This window comes from Temnothorax americanus, unplaced genomic scaffold (genome assembly GCF_048541705.1).
Source record: "Temnothorax americanus isolate GAGA-0224 unplaced genomic scaffold, ASM4854170v1 Scaffold24, whole genome shotgun sequence".
NCBI classification, from domain to species: domain Eukaryota; kingdom Metazoa; phylum Arthropoda; class Insecta; order Hymenoptera; family Formicidae; genus Temnothorax; species Temnothorax americanus.
The window spans coordinates 1,679,584-1,699,590 of record NW_027509381.1 but is presented as its reverse complement, the minus strand read 5'-3'; the positions used below and the strand labels follow the sequence as shown (position 1 = coordinate 1,699,590).

The 20,007-nt window shown below is 38.1% G+C and overlaps 2 protein-coding genes across 3 annotated transcripts in view; one reads left to right on the top strand and one right to left on the bottom strand.

The window, feature by feature from the left end:
* LOC143898604 (uncharacterized) overlaps positions 1 to 20,007 on the top strand; it is a 206,279-nt gene that overhangs the window by 92,433 nt on the left and 93,839 nt on the right. For both annotated transcript variants that reach the window (XR_013257261.1, XM_077408187.1), the window contains one exon: positions 6,314 to 6,388. Coding sequence is in view for 1 of the 2 variants with exons in the window: in XM_077408187.1 (XP_077264313.1) it covers positions 6,314 to 6,388 (75 nt within the window). In the remaining variant the exon portion in view is untranslated. The remainder of the gene's footprint in view (positions 1 to 6,313; positions 6,389 to 20,007) is intronic.
* The window catches only part of LOC143898594 (netrin-1), a 214,383-nt gene that overhangs the window by 106,771 nt on the left and 87,605 nt on the right, over positions 1 to 20,007 (bottom strand). Inside the window, exon 2 of the mRNA XM_077408173.1 lies at positions 13,070 to 13,258. Within this exon, the coding sequence (XP_077264299.1) occupies positions 13,070 to 13,258 (189 nt within the window). The remainder of the gene's footprint in view (positions 1 to 13,069; positions 13,259 to 20,007) is intronic.

The window sequence follows — 20,007 nt, the reverse complement described above, 5'->3', positions numbered from 1 at the left end:
AGACGGAGAAAGTGAAAGAGGGAATGGACGCATTGTTCTTTAATGGAATTACACACGTTGTGACGATGCATGAAATTTATACGCGTAACTGATCAATTTATTAGTGCTTGTTCTGCTAAATTTAGCAGCAACTAAAATGATATATTCTAACTGCGTTAATCAGAAGAGAAGAGATATTCATCAGAAAAAATATTTTTGGCGTTTAAAATAGGGAAAGTAAACATAGTAATTTTGTGAAAATTCTCGATCGAAAATAAAGTCTAAATTAGCATGCTGAGGATGTTGTATATTTATTATAATTAAAATTTTTCATTGTAATTAAAAATTGTGTGTTTATATTTCCAATATAATTAAAAATAAAAAAAAATTTCCTATTTTTTATTTTCCCGAAAAGTGTGTAAAGTTAAAAATATGTCTGTGTCATCTCGCTCTCTTCTAATAACATATAAGGTACATATATGAAGAGAATATTATACATATGTAACTAGAGAATTAGAGCTTAAAATAAGTAATAAATACATATTTGTTTCCCGTTTGTCTGTATGTGATGTATTTCCAAGAATCTTTCAATCGGATGAACAATTTGACGAATGGCGTGTCAGTGTAACGTGACATGAAATAAAAATGAAATAGCGATATCGCGCGACATGCGATTTACAATTTACGATATCGACGACACGAATGTTCTTTCTTCGTTTTTCATTGTTCACTTCTTTTCCCGCAAAATCAGTTAGTTCCTGTCTCACTTACGCTCTGGCCACTTTTTCGCCACTGCCTCATTCTTTACGAATGTTTATCGAGTATCCTTTGGGAACGGTTTACTCGGACGTAGTCGAAGTTTCAGCACAGTAAACTCTCTAAACGCTGATCTTTTCTGAAAATCTAAGACGATCCGAGCGACTCCCGCGAGGAAAGTTTATTCTAAGCATCTTATCCGAGTTCTAATTGGACGCGCGTTTCTCGTAAGCCTTAAGCAATTATGTCAGGTTATGCCTTTAGTACGAGACTTCCGAGATTGCTGACTCCATTTTCGAGCACGTTAATTGCTCTAATCTGATTAATCAAATCTGATAACGGCAAATCTTTTTGCTGGCAAAATTGTGTCTTCTCACGATCTCTAGTGAGATGCTTGTGTTCGTGTTTATTAAACTTTGTTGGTCAAAGAGTCAAGACAGCATAAATGAGAATAAAATCCAGTAATATCGGAATCGATTATTATTGATAACGATCTAATTGCATTATTCTTTAACAGTTATTTATTTGTTGCGAATAGCTTATAATTACGATACATATTATTTAACTTATTGTCACTTAGTGTCTTATTATTATTTTTATCACAGTCCTATAATGTAACTACAAAAGAGTTAACACGAAAAAATGTCAATTTTAATATTTTATTATTCCTTTTAAATTAATATGCTTAAAATTAATCGGCTTCTAGTGAGCTTTTCTCTGTGCTTATAAAAGAAGAAAACCAGTACCTAAAAAAAATCCTGCAATTTAAGAGATAATAAATTTCCGCGGAAAAACCCGTAATTGCCGAATTGTCTTTCTCGATGACGAAGGTAGCAGCCGCGTTAACGCTGTTTCGCCCCGGCTGTTAAGTCTACGCGCAACGGGACTTAATTTCAATAGGATTTTATACCGGGGCTTCGTTAAAATCCTGGTAGATCCGGTGTTATAACGAGACATTGGCGCGACGCACGCGGTGTGCGGGTCTTAAGTATGGCGCGAATGCACCGAAGGCGACGGAAAAGAAAGATTACGAGCACTACAAAGACCTTGTTACACAACGTCGCCCCGTGCGAAAGAATTAAAAGATATTAGGCAAGCGCGCGTGTGTGTGTGTGTGTGTGTGTGTGTGTGTGTGTGTGTCGAGTGCCCACGCGGTAACTAGATACGTCTTTCATCTTCCTCATCATCGCTTTTATTTGCTTTATCTTCGCAAATCGGTTTAGTCTTTAATATTAAGAAGATAATGTTCTTTTCTGCTACATTTTGTGTGTGTGTGTGTGTGTGTGTGTGTGTGTGTGTGTGTGTGTGTGTGTGTGTGTGTGTGTGTGTGTGTGTGTGTGTGTGTGTGTGTGTGTGTGTGTGTGTGTGTGTGTGTGTGTGTGTGTGTGTGTGTGTGTGTGTGTGTGTGTGTGTGTGTGTGTGTGTGTGTGTGTGTGTGTGTGTGTGTGTGTGTGTGTGTGTGTGTGTGTGTGTGTGTGTGTGTGTGTGTGTGTGTGTGTGTGTGTGTGTGTGTGTGTGTGTGTGTGTGTGTGTGTGTGTGTGTGTGTGTGTGTGTGTGTGTGTGTGTGTGTGTGTGTGTGTGTGTGTGTGTGTGTGTGTGTGTGTGTGTGTGTGTGTGTGTGTGTGTGTGTGTGTGTGTGTGTGTGTGTGTGTGTGTGTGTGTGTGTGTGTGTGTGTGTGTGTGTGTGTGTGTGTGTGTGTGTGTGTGTGTGTGTGTGTGTGTGTGTGTGTGTGTGTGTGTGTGTGTGTGTGTGTAGGTATGTGTGTGTGTGTGTGTGTGTGTGTGTGTGTGTGTGTGTGTGTGTGTGTGTGTGTGTGTGTGTGTGTGTGTGTGTGTGTGTGTGTGTGTGTGTGTGTGTGTGTGTGTGTGTGTGTGTTGTTGTGTGTGTGTGTGTGTGTGTGTGTGTGTGTGTGTGTGTGTGTGTGTGTGTGTGTGTGTGTGTGTGTGTGTGTGTGTGTGTGTGTGTGTGTGTGTGTGTGTGTGTGTGTGTGTGTGTGTGTGTGTGTGTGTGTGTGTGTGTGTGTGTGTGTGTGTGAAAAATTATTCAATAAGACCTAATTTAAGGGAAAATAATATGTAAAGAAAGGAGATATAAAAGATCTTTCTCTGTCAGGTTTTTGGAGCCGGATGGAATTGGAAATAATAGCGCGATATTATAAAATTTTATCGTGATAGATTTTTTACGAAATTTTAACTTGACGAGGCCGTTGAATTTTATTTGACGAAGTAAAACTTTTTTCTTTACTCGTGAAAATAAAATTGTGTGAAGCGGCTGAGAAGTCTTACGTTCACGTGGTAGGTAACTAAGCGCTGCTAGCCATCAACCGCGTTATAATTTGCTAACAAACTTACGACTTAGTCCGAAACTAGATTATAACTAAATTGCATCGCTCCACATTCTTCCGCTACAGCAACTGCTGTTGCGTGTTTAACTTCGAGAAACTAGTTAGCTCGTCCCATGTGCGGATAAGAGACTGACATGAGCTCTTTAATCTAAAAATGATTTACCAAATATATGATTGTATACCAAAAGATGGGAAAAGAAAAATGTTTTTTAATTATCAGTATGATACCTTAATTGCTTAATTTAACCAACAATTCAGCGATCAAAAGAAGAAAACAAAATGAGATAAAATAATATGTATCTTTTGACATACCTTTTTTGTTTACAATATCGGTAATTCCTCTCAAAAGTGAACACGTTTTCTCGAACGTATAGGAGATATAATTGAACAGAGAGAAACAGTGGAGAAGGTTGAAAAGATAAAACTTGCGAAGCACGTTTCTGTGAGTTCACCAGCAAATCCGCCGACTTCCGCCTTCTTGGGAAGACTGGCTTACAAGTCCACTCGTGATTAGACAAAGCAAACACCACAAAGACCGCAAGAGGGACGTATTCCGAGAGAGTATTCCGAGGCGACGAAAGAGTCGATGAGCGGTGCAAGGAATACCGAGCAAGACACAAAGAAAAGGGCAGGAAGAAGGGAGAGACACTAATAGTGCTGATCCCATTGCAAGCTCCGGGAGGTTTAAGTCTCGGTTAAGTGGCGGGTAATGAATATGCTAACGTGTGCCGAGTACGCGAGGAAAGCTTTGCACTTCGGTATTGGGTTCAAGCACCTCTTACAGTTCGGACGAGCGCGGATACGCGCGCTCATTTCACAATTTTTAGAACGATCAAATGGGTAACGCGCACGATTTTTAAATTTAGTAAATAATAAAACCAAATAAAATCCTTAATAGTATCGAAAACGAATACATTTATATATAATAAAAATATTACATTTAAATATAAATAAATAAATATATAATTATTAATTATCCAAAAATATATAAATATATATTTCTTATTCTTAAATAATAATTTTCCAGATAGTTTCGTACGGAAGTAGTACTTTCAAACAGAAATTTATTTTCAGGTATAAATTTAACGTTAAGGATAAGTGGCAAGGTATAATACGTCAGAGAATTTCATCCGCGATGCTGATGCATTTAAAGCCTCCCTATCGCTGTCAGTGCACATTAAAGGCTTGTGAAACGATATGAAGGCATCTCGAAAAATTCAATTCCATGACACTCGATTAATGCGATATAATGAACTGGCGAAGCGCGAACGCGACACTTCCCTTCTACGTTCCACGACGCGATATCTCAAATGCGAAGTCGACGACGACGACGACGACGACGACGACGACGACGACGACGACTCGTCGATGTTGCTTTTGAGCCCGACAAGCGCAGCGCGAGACTGGTTTATCGGGCGGAATAATATTGATTAAGTTTTGAGATGGATATCGCCGATAGCTCCGCACTTCATGGCCGGATTAACACGTACGCCGCGAGTATCTCATCGCTAGGATTGTAAATCGATCTCGTTATACGCCGTAACCATGCTGGATAAATCGTCCGCGACTGGTAATTATTTCTCAATGGCGCGCTGCGCGGCTTTGAATTCATTAGATTGAGATAAAAATCGTAATCGAGCAGGTTACTTAACAAGTGCAGCGGAGAAAAAGGTGTCGATAAGGTAATAGGGCTAGGACAATTTGCGCTACAAGAAAGTGCAGCGGATCCATGCATTTGCGCAAATATTTTCCAGATTATGCTTGATAATTTTTTTGTTAATGCATATATTATCGAAAAATCTATGCTTGTATACAGGCATACTAACATCTGTCGACTATTATCGATTTTCATAGCATTTAATATTGCTGATATGGATTTTTACTGCTCAGCTGGATTTTGCTGTTTGATTCCTGTGCGGACTACATAGCAATTAGTTAATATTGACGAGTTTTTAACATCGAGTTTTACGGAATAATTTTATCCTCTTAATTGGGAACTTAACTAAAATCGTTTAATTACAGCTACAATTATATAAAGAATTAATAAATCTATAATGTTAAATTTAAATTTAAAAAACAAATTTTTTGCTTTGTATGATCGAAATATGGAAATTAATTTATTACTTTTTAAAATTTTTTGTTTTCCAAGAGAAATGAAATTACGTGATAAATAATTTACGTGATAAATAGGAATAAATTATCATAATTCTTTTTATGGTGATTTAATCATACTCCCTCGAGCTAATAAAATTGATTATTGATTTATGGAAACCACACAATTTTATTCTACTCACAATATTTTGAAAAAGTGAATAATGAAGTAAAAATAACAGCGCGTATTAATAATGAATTGGTTTTTCCATAGAAACTTTTTCCATTCAAAGATAAATTTTATTCTTGGGACAAATATCAGATTTTAATATGCAGTAATAGTATATTATAAAACAATGTTAAAATTTTATTGAAATGTGAGAAACAATATGTGTGTACGCGGAAAAAGAAACATATTTTGTAACTCATCGAGTAAGGAACGATAACAAGTCGGTTGGCACACGGCCTTGGCCTGCTCTGTTTACATAAGTCGGAGGGCTACCATTCGGACACTGATGCTCGAGCGAATTAGAGACAGCGTCGCAAGTCCGCTCTATACAAAGTGACAAAAAAAACGCGATTATACCTACGAATAATTAACGTTTGTCAATCTGCGCGTTTAACTAAGGGCCAAAGCACATAACATGGCGTAGCGATATACGACGATCGTAGTCCTCGACCTGACAAATCAGGATACTCTAAAGCTTGTGTGTTACTTACGTCCACGACTACGACTGTCATATGTGCTTTGGTCCTAACTGCCATAACGATTCATGAATGGTTTAAGGCTTTTATATTGGAGGAACTATCTCGCGTATTTCATTCGTTGAATGTAAGAACGAAATTAATAAGATTATTATCTAAATTGCGATATTTAGAGATATAACGATTATTTCTTTAAAGATACTTGGGCGATTATATCGTACATAATATATATCATGTATATCGTTAATTAACGGAACGAGGGTACGAAACGGATTGACTTCTTTGAGATTTTTCGCTACAATTTTATAATGCACATGTACGATTAATATCAGGAGTGTCGTGCAAAGTGCCATGCGATTATCATATTTAAATAACATCGACAATACGTGCGCGATCATAATTAACTCTGTATTTACTCGCGAATGTTGTGTTGCAGGAGTGTGAAAAATCTGAGAGGAAGAGAAGCTCTCGCAGGCTAGTTAGCATCGGACGGCGGAGCAACTACACTGGGGTAAGTAATTTATTACACATTTATCATTTATTTACTTGTGAAATTAATCATTCATAATTATTTCGTATACACGATAATTTTTGAAATATGAATTGTTTTGTACGCTATGTCAATTTGAATATGTTTCTATCTTGCAAATCATCGTGCAGTTCGCACAAACTCCACTGTTGTGTATCAATGAGTGACATATTAGCACTTTATTTTAGCACTTTCGTGTTCAGACGTCATAGTCTTCGTATATTCAAATTTCCCGACAATAAGCGAATGCGCCCATGCGAAGTAAACGCACAAATTACTTTCGACGGCCCAAGTTTACCCCTCGATCGCAAACAATCTGGCTACGCCGACCGAACCGAGACTCAGTCACGTTAGGAATTCGTATAGTAGCGCCGCGCGTTAATTTAATACTGCGTGAAATTTCGCTTTGCGCGCCGCACAGATCGAAGTCTTGACAGAGTGGAAGAACCAGAAGGGTGCACCATGGGAGGGTGGGAGCTTGGTGAGCGTCTCGGTGACCGATTCTGTTTGAGAAGCAACCCTTGCCCGAGGGTGTCACCGGGGTTAGAATAAACATGGGGTAAGCCTTTGGGTGCCGGGGATGGATACAGTTGAAACGCGTACACCGTTCCGGCATGGTCACGCGTATTGTATAAACAGGGGGAGTTTCTAATATATACCGATCACCGCGCGTATGCAACGACATTGGCCGGCCATGTGTGTACGGCTATAAAAATTATTGCCGTGAGATATATTATGCAGGGACGGTTTCTCATTGAGCACAAGATAAATTGGTAAGTTATTCAGCTTGATTGGAACGAAAAATTGTTATCGTTTCTGTCATGTCATAGTTTTGAATAGCAGATATTTTATTACAGATGTTTTGTAACTGCATAAATAATTAGCTTCTAAAAATGTTCATGTGAAGAGTGTCGTATATACGATGCGCATCAAGATTGACGAAATAAAACCGTAGTAATGAGAATTAATATAGAACAAAAGGTCATGGTTGCTCGATCGAATATCGCCATTCCTAAGAGCGCTTATTTTTGCGAGACCTAAGAGAGACAGCTATTTTGCGTCGTGCAAATGCTCGGCACCGAAGGTCACGTACATAGAAGTGGCGTTTCACGATATAAAAATATCCTCCGCGAGAAACAATTATCCGTGACTATTCTCGGCGTGCGCTAGCACGACTAGACGAACGTTTGGTCGCCGTGATAGTATACGATCGTTAGTGAGCCGTGAAATTACGACGCATCGGACGTTTTTACTACATCGATGCAATACGTTGCGCTCCCTCGCCATTATACGTAAAAATCCCGCGAGAGATTTTTATTTTATTATATAAATTTCCTCCCAGTGGGGAAGTTGACAGTGGCGTGGTTAATTAAGGGCAGTAACAAAATTAATGTGTATAATAATTCTAGAATTAATATCTATAATAATCCTGAGATTCGATTAGATTTGTGGAACCTATATGAAGACAATTTCCTCAATTTCTTTATCGCGTTGCATTATCAATATTCTTTCTTATTAAGCAATAAAGTTAGCACGTAGAACCGAGGACAAAGTAGTTATTGACTCTTAAACACCAAAAGTCTATGTTACGTCATTGACAGTTGCTCATAAAACTTTTTACAACAACATTAAGCTAACTCTATGGTTCGCCGACGTTTCTCTTTATAGCATAGCGAGAAAACAAATTTCTACGACGATTCTCCAGGGATCGGAATAAGGGAAGGAAATATAGAGAGAAGATAAAACAGAGAAATAAAAAGAAGAATAAAATAGGGCTGCATATGTGATTGGAGTAGAACATAAATGATTGGAGAATTGTGTTTGACTGCGGTATTTATTATTTAATTCGCATCGGGCTAATTTTTAAAAAGTTCGCATTAATGTTCGAACAATGATAATAGTAAACAAAAAAAATTAACATGGGTACATAGAACATTATTACCGAGTTAATACTTTTTGAGCCGTAATGATAAAAATATCGAAAAATATAAAACTCTTGGGAATTAATTTTTTTTAGGAATACGCTTCTCACGCATTTAACAGATTGATTTACATCAACTCGTATAAGTTAAATAAATCAACGCGAAAAAATACAACAGTTAAATAGACTAGTAAAATAAAACTAATGGAAACTAAAGCTAAATATTAAAATCTGTAGATAGAAAATTGTAAGTAGATTAAAATAGATCAGATACTTATAAAGCCGTATTATCCGCAACGCTAACACAAGGAGTATGCAGAATTTCTCAACAAGCGTATAGATCTCTCGTAGATTCACCGCGTCACGTGTAAACCAGCTTTTAACAAAATGCTGACTTTATCCCCGGGGACCAGTCAAAGCGCGAAGCAGCTTACAGTCGAGGCAAGTGGTATAGTTACTGCGGACAAGAAAAGCGGAAAAGGAGTGAAAACGAGATACGGGCTTTAGGAGAGAGTCGAAACGGGAGCTCTCATTCGTCACCGTGGAAATCTCGAAACGAGCGGCGCTGTGTTCTGACCTGACGGTACGTCACGGTCGACACCGGGGGCCGTATTTTCCCGCGGAAATGTCGAGCACGAGATTGAGGGGGCGGTTTGCCGAGAGTAAGCGCGACGCGGGGATGCGAGGGGTCGGCATGGCAGGACCAATCCGGAGTTCACTAACCGTGGAAATGTTGCGGCATGTCACGGGGGAGAGGCACCGAGCGCGTTGCGTTCGTCGTGCAACGACGGAACGTTGCAAGACGTGGCGCGGATGAGAAATTGCAGAAATCTGCATTTTCGCCGTTCTGCGCGTTCGGGCTTGTAATAACAGAGGATATAGCGGATCGAGAGAGAGAGGAGCGGACGAACGAGTATCTTATAAGGCATATCTTGTAAAGTGAGCAACGTCATCGTCGTTATCGCGGTCGTCGTTATCGTTGACGCTTTCGGTGCGGCGCGCTCAACGAACATTATTGCTGTCTACTTCCACGTGAATATAGGATTTCGAACTGGATATAGAATTCATAAACCGAATCTGTGGCAGTAGTTTCTCGAGTTTATTCAATCGCGTATTAATATAGCACTGACAGGCTCACATTCGTTATACAAATAATGTGTACTTTGGAATATATTACCTCGCTCGTGCATATTCTCTTCTTGCAAGCGAGCGATCTTAATCAGTATATGCGTTAACTAGACTTAATTGCTTAATGTCGCGAGAATAGTTTTCAACGAGAATGTGATAATGTTGAGCCATTGCTATCTAAATAAGTCGGTAGGTGGTGTGACATGTAAATGCGACCACTCGCGCTGTACTTAACACGATGTTAAATTGAAATTAATCCAGTAGGCGTGGCTAATTATTCTCAATCAGAGTCGCTTTTCCCTCAGAAAGATCTTATCTTCATCGCGTCATATTAATCATCGTGTAATAACGTCGTAATTTCGCTCTATCCCGATCTTGAAAACTAGAAATTAGATATAGCCAGTTTTCTGAAAAGGCCACTGATACGTCAGGGATCTTAAATTATGTACCAGTTCAAGATAAAACCTCGAAATTATAAGATCACAGCTTCATTACCATGAAATTCGAATTATAGTATATTTCCTTTTTAATTTTTCTTCTTCTGAAAAAAAAAAAAAAAGAATCTTAGATCTTTACGCTACCACAGACACCAGAATTTTATTTTTTATGATGATCGAAATTCATTTTGTACATACATGCTATTGTGATTTTGTGTGAGATGTGATTATGTTTCTGAACTATATAGTTCTCTGAAATAGTCTCCTACAACTTCATTATACACTTATATATCCATCGCTATACCCAGCGGAGCGAAATCGGACCATCCTGTCACCTGACTAATTTATAAATTTATCATCGTTACGGAGAGAGGGGAGGAGGGCAATTTCAAGTTTGAGCGCGGTTAAAGCTCAAACTTAAATTATGTATCAAAATGAAATCATATTCTCCCGTCTTCCCACGCGATCCCAACACCGATGGGGGACCCCCCTCGTCCCGGGGATTAATTTATGAAACTTATGCCGTCCTAAGACGAGCTTAAATCTTCTTTTCACGGTGTGCGCTCGCGGTGAGTGTCGCGTCTCGTTGTTATCTTAACGGCTGCCATGGCTGCTAACGAGAATACAGACCGTTCGTTATCTCGGTGGCGAGAGCACGCGCAGACTCTCGGTACGACATACTTGTGCTTTATATATTGAAACCAGAAACACTGTGCGAGAGCAGTATACGAGGTGAGCGGTATACGCGCAATATCGTCGTTCCTATGAATCGCTAACTCAGAAAGCAGTTAATACTTTAGCAACTAAGCCCGTTAATCATTATACATGGCACGCTTATAAATTCAGACGTTTACAGTCTTGTGCTATATGAATCTATCAAATGAATTTTTGCATTACTTTTATTTCTCGATAGACTGAATGTTTCATATAATAACATTCCGAAAAACATTTTATTCTTAAGCAATAAAATGTGACATAAAGTCGATTGTCACAATAATAACACTATTGCGTATATGATTTTTTCTAAAATAATCTTTCTGTTCGCGTACTCGGAGAAGTTACAGAATATTTCATAGCACTTGTTGACAAGTGCGCTATTACATTTAACGCCTTTGAATGGCATGCCTCTCGAGTAAAATTTTTATCGCACGTTTATACGTCTCTTTTACAACTGGTCTTCGTGGCGAACATGAATGCCAGATAGGTAAAAATGTTTCAGACCGTAAAGAGTTAATTAATCTCGTAACTCAACGCGACGTACAGTCCTCGTTTGAGAACACGCGCGTATTATCCAGTGACATACATAGTTAATCGCGCGAAACTCGTCCGCCAAGTGTGTGAGTACCTCGCGAAAATTCTCGCGGTCGTAAAGAGACGCGTTGCGTAAATACCCGTGCACTCGAACGGTATACGATGGGTGGTCCATTAGAGACAGAATCCGTAACGCCTGGCCATTGCGCGGAGGTTGCGTCAAGAGAAGACGTTGAAAAATCGTGACAAACGCATTATAACACCGAATTTAATGGAGAGGAACAGGAATACCTTGCAAAGCTTTTAAACTCACTGTTAAATATTAAAAGATTTTAAACTAATGCCTTGAGTTAAATAACATTTTGTTATTTTTAACCACCATGTGTGTCAAAATTTATTATTTTAAAAAATAATAATAGTTATTAGCTAATGTAAGCTAGTGTAAAAAAAACAGCTTATTATTTTAACACAAAACAGTATTATTTTTACTTCATTGGTTTAGTTAACCTTTAACTGCACGGGCGAGCTCTGGCTGGACCCCAATAAGCGCTATTTTTGTTACGTATTTTCTTAGTTATGCGAGATATCAGTTATGTATTTTATTTATTATGTACTCTAAAACTTACATCTCTAAACCTTACATTACTTTTAGAGAAAACAAAACAAACTTGTGGGAATTCCTGTATGCAGATCCCACCTATGACTATGTGTTGCTATATAGAAATAACGCGTGTACTTAAAGGTTAAATTAAGGACATATTAAGTAGGAGCAGTAGTAACCTATAGGAATGGTAAAAAATTACTCAAATTGAGTATAATTTGACACTACGAATTTAAGTTTCGACTTTCGCGTCCGTATTTCGGACGAATTTCTTTTTCGCGCCTACAGCCCAATATCGTTACGTCACGCGCGGTAAATCGACGTCGGACAACGACTCCGTATTAGTTACGAGCGACACGGGATGCGCTGTGCGGACGCTCGCTCACGTAGATCGCGAGCCGATGCATCGACGTGCGCTTTCTCACACCGGGAGATCGTTATCCCCGCGGCGGTCCATGAGGCTAGACAAACGTACATAAATTGAATGCACCGAGATTAGGGGGTTGCTCAGCTGGTAACCACTTTGTAACAGTACCACCGAGGGACTGAGACGAATGGTAATGGCATCCAGGTCTCTCCCGACAGCGTCGCGCGGCTGGGAAGCGATGCGCTGACCCGATCGGAGGAGCCGTCGTCGTCGTTTCTCAATTTTCTCCCTTCACCGCTTCGATCAGTTCGCGTATTCACGGTGAAGCGTCCCGATCTCAGATTCGCATACCGCGGTAAGCATTGAAAGTGTGATGGCAACTGTGTATAATCACCGGGGAAATTTTTGTGAAAAATTCTCGGTTAAAAAATGCAGCAGTAAATAATACCTACACGCGTAGAAAATATTCTTGCGTACGTGTATCTCTTCTCGTTTCCGTAAAATATCAGAATACTCTTGGATATTATTTAATAAGACTGAAACTCTTATTATTAAAATTTATTATTACCAGAATTCTTATCCGTACTCTTCTTTTCGCGAGAAGCACTGAAGTATTCTCGATAAGTTATCTTTCTCTCTCGCGAGATCGTGATTTCGAATCGAACAGAGAGAAAGCTCTATGACCCGCGGGATCGTCTAATTAGCCCCGGTCCGCATTATTAGCGCTCTAACGCGCGTACATTGAGAGGCGCGTGAAGAATTAGAAATCCTACACGCCATTATCGTCGCTTACCAATCCCCGCGCGCGAGAACGATGGCAAGTTCGCCATGGCACTTCCGTAATTAAGCGTGCCACGGGTAATCGCGCGGGGTTATTCGACGCGAGCGTAATTGCCCCGCGTCGCTGAGGTGTCTTTGTTGGATTTACATGTAATTGCCGGGCCGCGGGGGCACTTACGTTTGCAGGCCTTGCGATGCGTGATCGGTCTCGCCGGGTCCCTGTAGTAACCTTCGCGGCAGTAATGACAGTGCCTTCCTGCCGTAAAATGCCGGCACTGCAGACAAACGCCTCCGCTTACACGGCCCGACAGCTTGTACAGCTCCATGTTGAATCTGCACTTTCTCGCGTGGAGGTTGCAGTTGCACACTGAAACAGGTAACACGGTAATTTCAGTCAGCGAGCGACAACCGAGGCGCGCCGTTATTTTACGACTACCATTTCCTTTAATTTCTCCCCATCTCGCTCGCACACGCGCGCGATTTCATTTCTTACCCGTCCCTTTTAGTCGTGCCGTTAGTGCCGATATTATTGTCATTAAAACGCCATAACCGCGATTGAAGTTCAACGCGGCCGCAATTATTTTGCTGAAAGAGAAAAATGAGTGGTATCCTTCATTATCATTTAATCTACGTTGCGTGCGGAAATAATGGCGTTAATATACACATTTTCACCTTTTCCTCTCAAGGCGAAGATGCGAAAAAGGTCAGTATTTTACGTTACCCGCACGCAAGATATTTTCATGCATACCGTGAAAATTTGGTTACAAAAATAATACAGTTTACAGTCTTAAATTTGCATTTATTCAAGGCTCTCCGCGTAAAAAATGTAGAGAATACATTAGAGATAATTTATTAATTCAAAACACATGTGGCTTATGTGGAATAATATGAAATTCGCTTTTAGCAAAAATGACGCATATTTAATTTTCTTTTCTTTTATTCCAGAAGTATATAGCGTGAGACATTAATAAAAAAAACCTTAATAAGTCGAATTAAAAAGTCGACACTTCTAAAAATGTTCCTGTATAAAATTCTGAACACAGAGAGGGAGATATCGCTTATTTATATATTCCTTAAAATGATTGATTTCAGTTAATCTTTATCGTGCAAATAGAAACTTAATTTCACGTATTTGTACATAGGTTTGCTCATGCAATTATTAATGATTACATAGAGAAGCTATATATAATAAGTAAACATATGTTTATGCAAAATTGATTAATATGCGACGACTGCTCGGCTAAATCGCAGCGTTTCTTCATCGGGGAGAACGATATTCATCTCGCCAAGCATCGGAGTCGACATTGCTCAAATGCCATCTATTCTACTTTAATTACGCATTGCTGCAGAGTAATAAACGTTGGGTCCCGCGCCCAGCCGGCGTACAAGTGCGACGCGAATACATATTATCTCGCCGGTAACTGCGAGCAGATATTTCAGGCATTCCTCTGATTGAAGCATCGAGCGTGGCGCGCAGCCACCACTCGTTAACATTATGGAGCTTCGTCGTGGAACGCACAACGGAGCGTGCCGGGGCTCCTTCTATACTTATCGCGGTAATTAGTCTCGAGTTTATTCATCCGGTCGGAGGAAGGAAGGCGTCTCGAGGGGGTCGTCTTCGTTATCGGACGACAGTCCTCGACTTATTATTCTCTCGTCGTTCCCGATCCGCCTCGCGTAGCGTTGCCAACCCGATCCGACAAGGGAAGTTCGGTAGCCCGTAGATCGAAAAATTTGAAACTTGGCAGCTTCAACTTTTACATTGAATTTTCGTGACAATATCGTCGAATCACGTTCTCACGAGGAGCTCAACAACTCGGAAGTGAAATAAAATGTTTGCACAGAACTATGCACACCCAGTAACTCAATTCAAATCCATAATAATTTTTTTCGTTGCGATTAAAAAATAATCGTGTATGTTTATTTATTAAAATCATTTTTTAGTAGTTCCTTTCTTAAAAAAGGCATGTTAAATCGATACTCGCATCTCTCGAAGTCTTCTCGAAAGTCTCGACGTGCTTTGTTGGCTCTTTTCCGCGATGCTGATTGATTCTGTTGCTGCGCTAACTTCGTGAGCGGCTGTCATAGCACATTTTGACAGTTGTGTGTAATATATATTAAAGCTAAATAGCTTATATCAAAAGATATAAGTTCAGGAGAAACTACTCTATATTTCATGCGCTTGAATACTTTTGGCGGTTTGTTGAATTTTTCTTGTGAATAGAACTCGGTGGATCTGTCATAACATTTCGATAGATAGAAAAAGGAATTGAATGTATCTTTTATGTATTATTTTAGTACGGAAAAATCGGGATACGATTGCAACTGGCCAATCCGTCAGTCCATCAATATATCAATAACAATTGATAAAATTGAATAAACGTCAAAGTTCACGCTATTGAATGAAGATGTATTGACTAAATGTGGCAAAAGTTAATGTCTTTGTAAAGAAATGTTTATAAAAAATGCCAGAACTTTGTATTGTAAACAAAAATAATACGCTTAATTAAAAGTTTTGGAACAGGTTATAGACGTTCCTTATATACAGCTAGATTAAGTGTTTCCAGCTCTTGAATGCACAACTTTTTTCCAACTTCTTTCTAAAATCAATTTATAAAAAAATTGAATGGAGATATCTTATTGATAGAGTAATAAATTATTATTATATATGCACATATTTTTGCAAAAAACGTAATTATACATTTAAGAAAGGTACTGACGTGATTATAAAGATATTCCAAGAATTTTTAATCTTCAGGATCGGCTGGTGTTAAAAGGGTAAACTTTTCCGTATAACTTTTACCGCCTTGCGTTCCCCAATCAAGTTTTATACCCTCAGCTTTTTTCTAAGTTTTTCCCACTTGTCTCGTCCGTTTATGTGCTAAACTATCCTTTCAAAAGTCAGCCAATTTCGATAAATGTAATTGAAAAAAATTTATCAACGTTGGTATCATTGTCCTGATGATTTCACCCCCCGTCACCCCTTATGCATCGATCGCTTGTCCATTGAATTCTCGAGAAGCTCAGGGGAGTGCTACTCCGGCTAGAATCGTGCCGTAACTTTCTCTACTCGAGCACGCCATCCGTGTTCTTTGCGACAGCTTGAAAACATAACAGAATAATGGAAAGCGCAAGGGGGAACACGGTGTGTGCATGGAACGGTGAACGCCAGGGGTGGAATCAATGGGGGAAGTTCGCGGTTTGATCCATCCCCCGCGCACTCGTTCTCTCGGTGGACCCATCCTCTCGACCCAATAATCCCGTGTGTCGAACCGGGAGGAGCGTGCCTTATTTTTTGCTCGCGACGATACTCGTTACCACGACTCGGTTTTCTCTTGCTGCCCCGGCGCGCGTTTTGTCTTCCTTTTTCTCTCTCGCGCGGATGCTGACGTATACGGCTTAGTTCTGTCATAATTTATACTCGCTTACAAATTAGCGCTACGCTTTTAATCGATTGACCGGCGGTGGCGTGAAAAATAGGCTCTGCTTCAATTTAGGATGTAGCAGGCGTATAATTAACACTGGTGTGTCTTAGCGATTGAAAATGAATGTTCTATTCATAAGAAGGCAATTGTATAACAACTGTTTATGAAGTGTAATAAAAGGGTTAAATAATCAAGTACACAGGATCAAGCCACAAGATTGAAAAATAAGAAAAGCACTGTTTATCTATAATAACGTTTGTTATCGATATTAAGACATTACAACATAGTAATATGATTACAAAATTACAAAAACAATTGAAAAATTTAGAAAAAAAAAATGCCAAAGACATCCACTCGACATAAGTTCTTGTTGTTGCAATTTCGCGTTAAACAAACTGACATTGATTGAAACCCCAGATACGAACGAAATATTTCTTCCGGATAAATCATTAGGAGTGGATGCTCGTTCCGTTCAATCATGATTCGTTTATTCTGTGTACTCTTCTGTATGTTTGTTATCGGAACCTTCGTCTCTTTGTCGGAAATAAAATACGGTGATTTATTGGAAAAACTGATACGTGTTTTTTAATTTTAAACGCACGCGCGCGATTTCTTTTTCAGGATGTTTCTTGATAGGTTCTTTTTCTTTCCGATCGCTAAGATATAAGATTTTTTTTATGCGTGCATCGCCATTTTTATATAAAATATTGCCTCACTTATTTCTAACGTTTCACAAAATAATCGCCTTTCGGTCACTTATAATCATATCAATTAATCAGCGATAGGTATTGTTATAATGTTTTACAAATATCTATATAAAAGTTGTACGTAAGCTCAAGATCGATAGTATTGTCTTATTGTTTTCATTGCAAGGCAGCGAAAATCTCGGCTGGTGATTTACGGGAACTCGGTTTGCGCGAAGCGCAGAATTTGATCGATGGATAAGAATGTTGTTGAATCCAAGTTGGCCGCTACGTACCGTATCGGGTCGATCGGATAATCCCTCGATAGTTAATAACCACCGTCAGCCACCGTCTGAAATTCCACGATCGGTTCCTGTTATTAAGTCGTAGCCATGTCAGAACCTTCGAGTCGTTTTCGTGGAGATGATCGCCGTAATTAGCGATTAATCGAAGTAGTATCGGGTGAGTCCTGCGGCGTTTACCGCCGGCATTTAAGAGCGAATTAGTGTTTTCGGATCTACGTCGATATTAATTAGCTCGGACTGTATCCCACGATTTATAATAGTTGAGTTGCAGCTCCTTTTTATGGCGCCTCTCATAAATCAATATATCCCCGGAGAAAAATAAAGTGTTACTAAAGCAAACAGTGAAACTCTACCCAGTAAATCTATCTCAAGTAAATTAGTTCTTTGCGGAATACCTGTGATTAAATGAAATTTAGTAGCACTTTATTCTTCACTCGAATAATACTTTCTCGGAAGATATTAGATTCCCCTTCTCTGAAAAATGTATAAATATATAGTCGTACTTTACTCACATATAATCTTACTAATATATTTATATTCAAAATACCTTTTTTTATTATACTATTAAAATTAATGATACTATTTTTTTTTATCGAAAATGATAAATATTTGAAAAAAAAGTGAGAAATTAATATAGTTAAATTAATAACAAAATTTTGTAAAATTAAGATATTCCTTTTCAGAAATAATTGAAAATTCTTGAAAGTTAGTTCCCTCTGATTTAATACATTATCTTTGTAATTATTTTCTAAAATAAGAAACATTTCTTGTAGAAAAAAGAACGTCATGAATTCTTTTTGAAACTTACGTTATTTTCTTTTATTCTGCTACCAGATACGTTCAAACTTTTAGACCTTCCTACTTTTTTACCTTTTTCTTATCGCGCGTGTATCGTCCGTTCTCAACTTCGGAATGTGTAAAACTTGTTCTCGGGCGTTTCATTTTAACGAAAAGTCATGCACTCTTTTCCGAATTTTATTCAGAGAGGAAATAGCAAGCTTGTTCTCAAGTGACCTTTCGTTCTGACAAGAAAAAAAATGTCACAGAACACTGAAATACGAATAGATGTCTGATCTGGGTTTTGTCAAGGAAAGCTAGTTAATACGTTATCTCCTTTTATTTTAAACATATACTTTTCAATATTTTTAATATACTGTTTGACATTTGTTGGTATAGTTTAGGTAAATTTCTCGTGGGCAACATATTTTTTTCTATTTTAAGTCGTCACATCTTAATTTCTAAGCAGACGCTTGACAAAAACTGAACCTCGAGAGGAAGGACATCAGACATAGATAAACCTAAAGAAAACTAATCTTACATATATGATTAAACTAAATATTTTTTGTAAAAATTTTTATTAGAAACACCCTTTACCTATAACAATTCTTTCGCGCGTAACATTTTTGCTTTCAATTAAGTTTAATAAATAATAAAACACTTTTCTGTATGTTATTTTCTTATGTAAAATAATATTATTGGATTCCCCATTATTTTAATTAAACGCGTGTTCATTTACCTATAGTGCATATGCAAAATCCATACAGTGCATGTAAAAAGGATATAAAAACATTTTTACTGCTTACCATTCCGTGAATTTAATCCTTTTGTTTGTCTTTAATAGAATTAACTTAATCCTATTAAAGACAAAATCAAAGAGTTTTTACATTTCCAATTATTCCTGATGGCAATCCTCATATCTGCTAATTAAAAGGGCATGATATTGTCGTTTGCTCATGAAGTTAAATCGCTTTGTTGAAATAACTCGTCCATTCTTGGATAAAAAACCTTCCGTGACGAGCATATCTCTCGAGACCGAGCAGGCTGAACGATTTCTTCGAAAAATGTTTCAAACCTGGTGTTTGCGGTTAGTCAAACACAGCTGTGGGTTTAATATAAAAGAGAGAAAATTACTGCTCTGCTTTTTTATCATACCATAATTGATTCAGAAAAAAATAAAGAATCTCGAGAATGCATTTAGGTCATATAACTCATATATTTCCCCTAATAAAAAAATATAATCTAAATATATTCCCGAGAGTGTGTTAGAAAATATTGTAAATAGAAGATAGTAATATTTTCAAATAATTGTCTATTAGAATATACGATTCTCATTTTGATTGCAAAATTCATGTAATCTTAAAATTATTAATACAAATCACATCATATACATTTAATCGTATTAACGAAAATTCGATTTAAAGCGTCATTTAAAATTGAAGTCGTCTTGCTGGCTAAGTAGCAAAATGTTGAAACTTCTTCGCGCGTTTCGCTTATCTTCCTTTTTCTCATCCCGCGGCAGGAAGAATTCCACTGCCGCAAGAGAGTGGTAGATTCATACACTTCGAGCGTTTCGCTAACACGTTCAGGTATGCTAGACCCTTTTATTGGTACAGTACGTGGCATCTACGTGCTCGAAATTCCTCTCTGAAATCTTGAAACATAATGAAAGGTGCTAGTTTAGATCGTTGAGAATAATCAATATGATTCTTCTTGATGTCTTCATGAAATAAATAATCACATTTAAATTTCCGTATATTTTCTTTTATAAAATTCAAAACACATTATTTTACAATAAGTATATATAGTGAAAAAAAAATTGACGCTAATATAAAAATTATTTTAAAACAATATACTTATATAGTAAGAAGGGAATTTCTAATACGTTAAGAAAAAGAGAAAGAGCATACGGAAACTATATAAGGA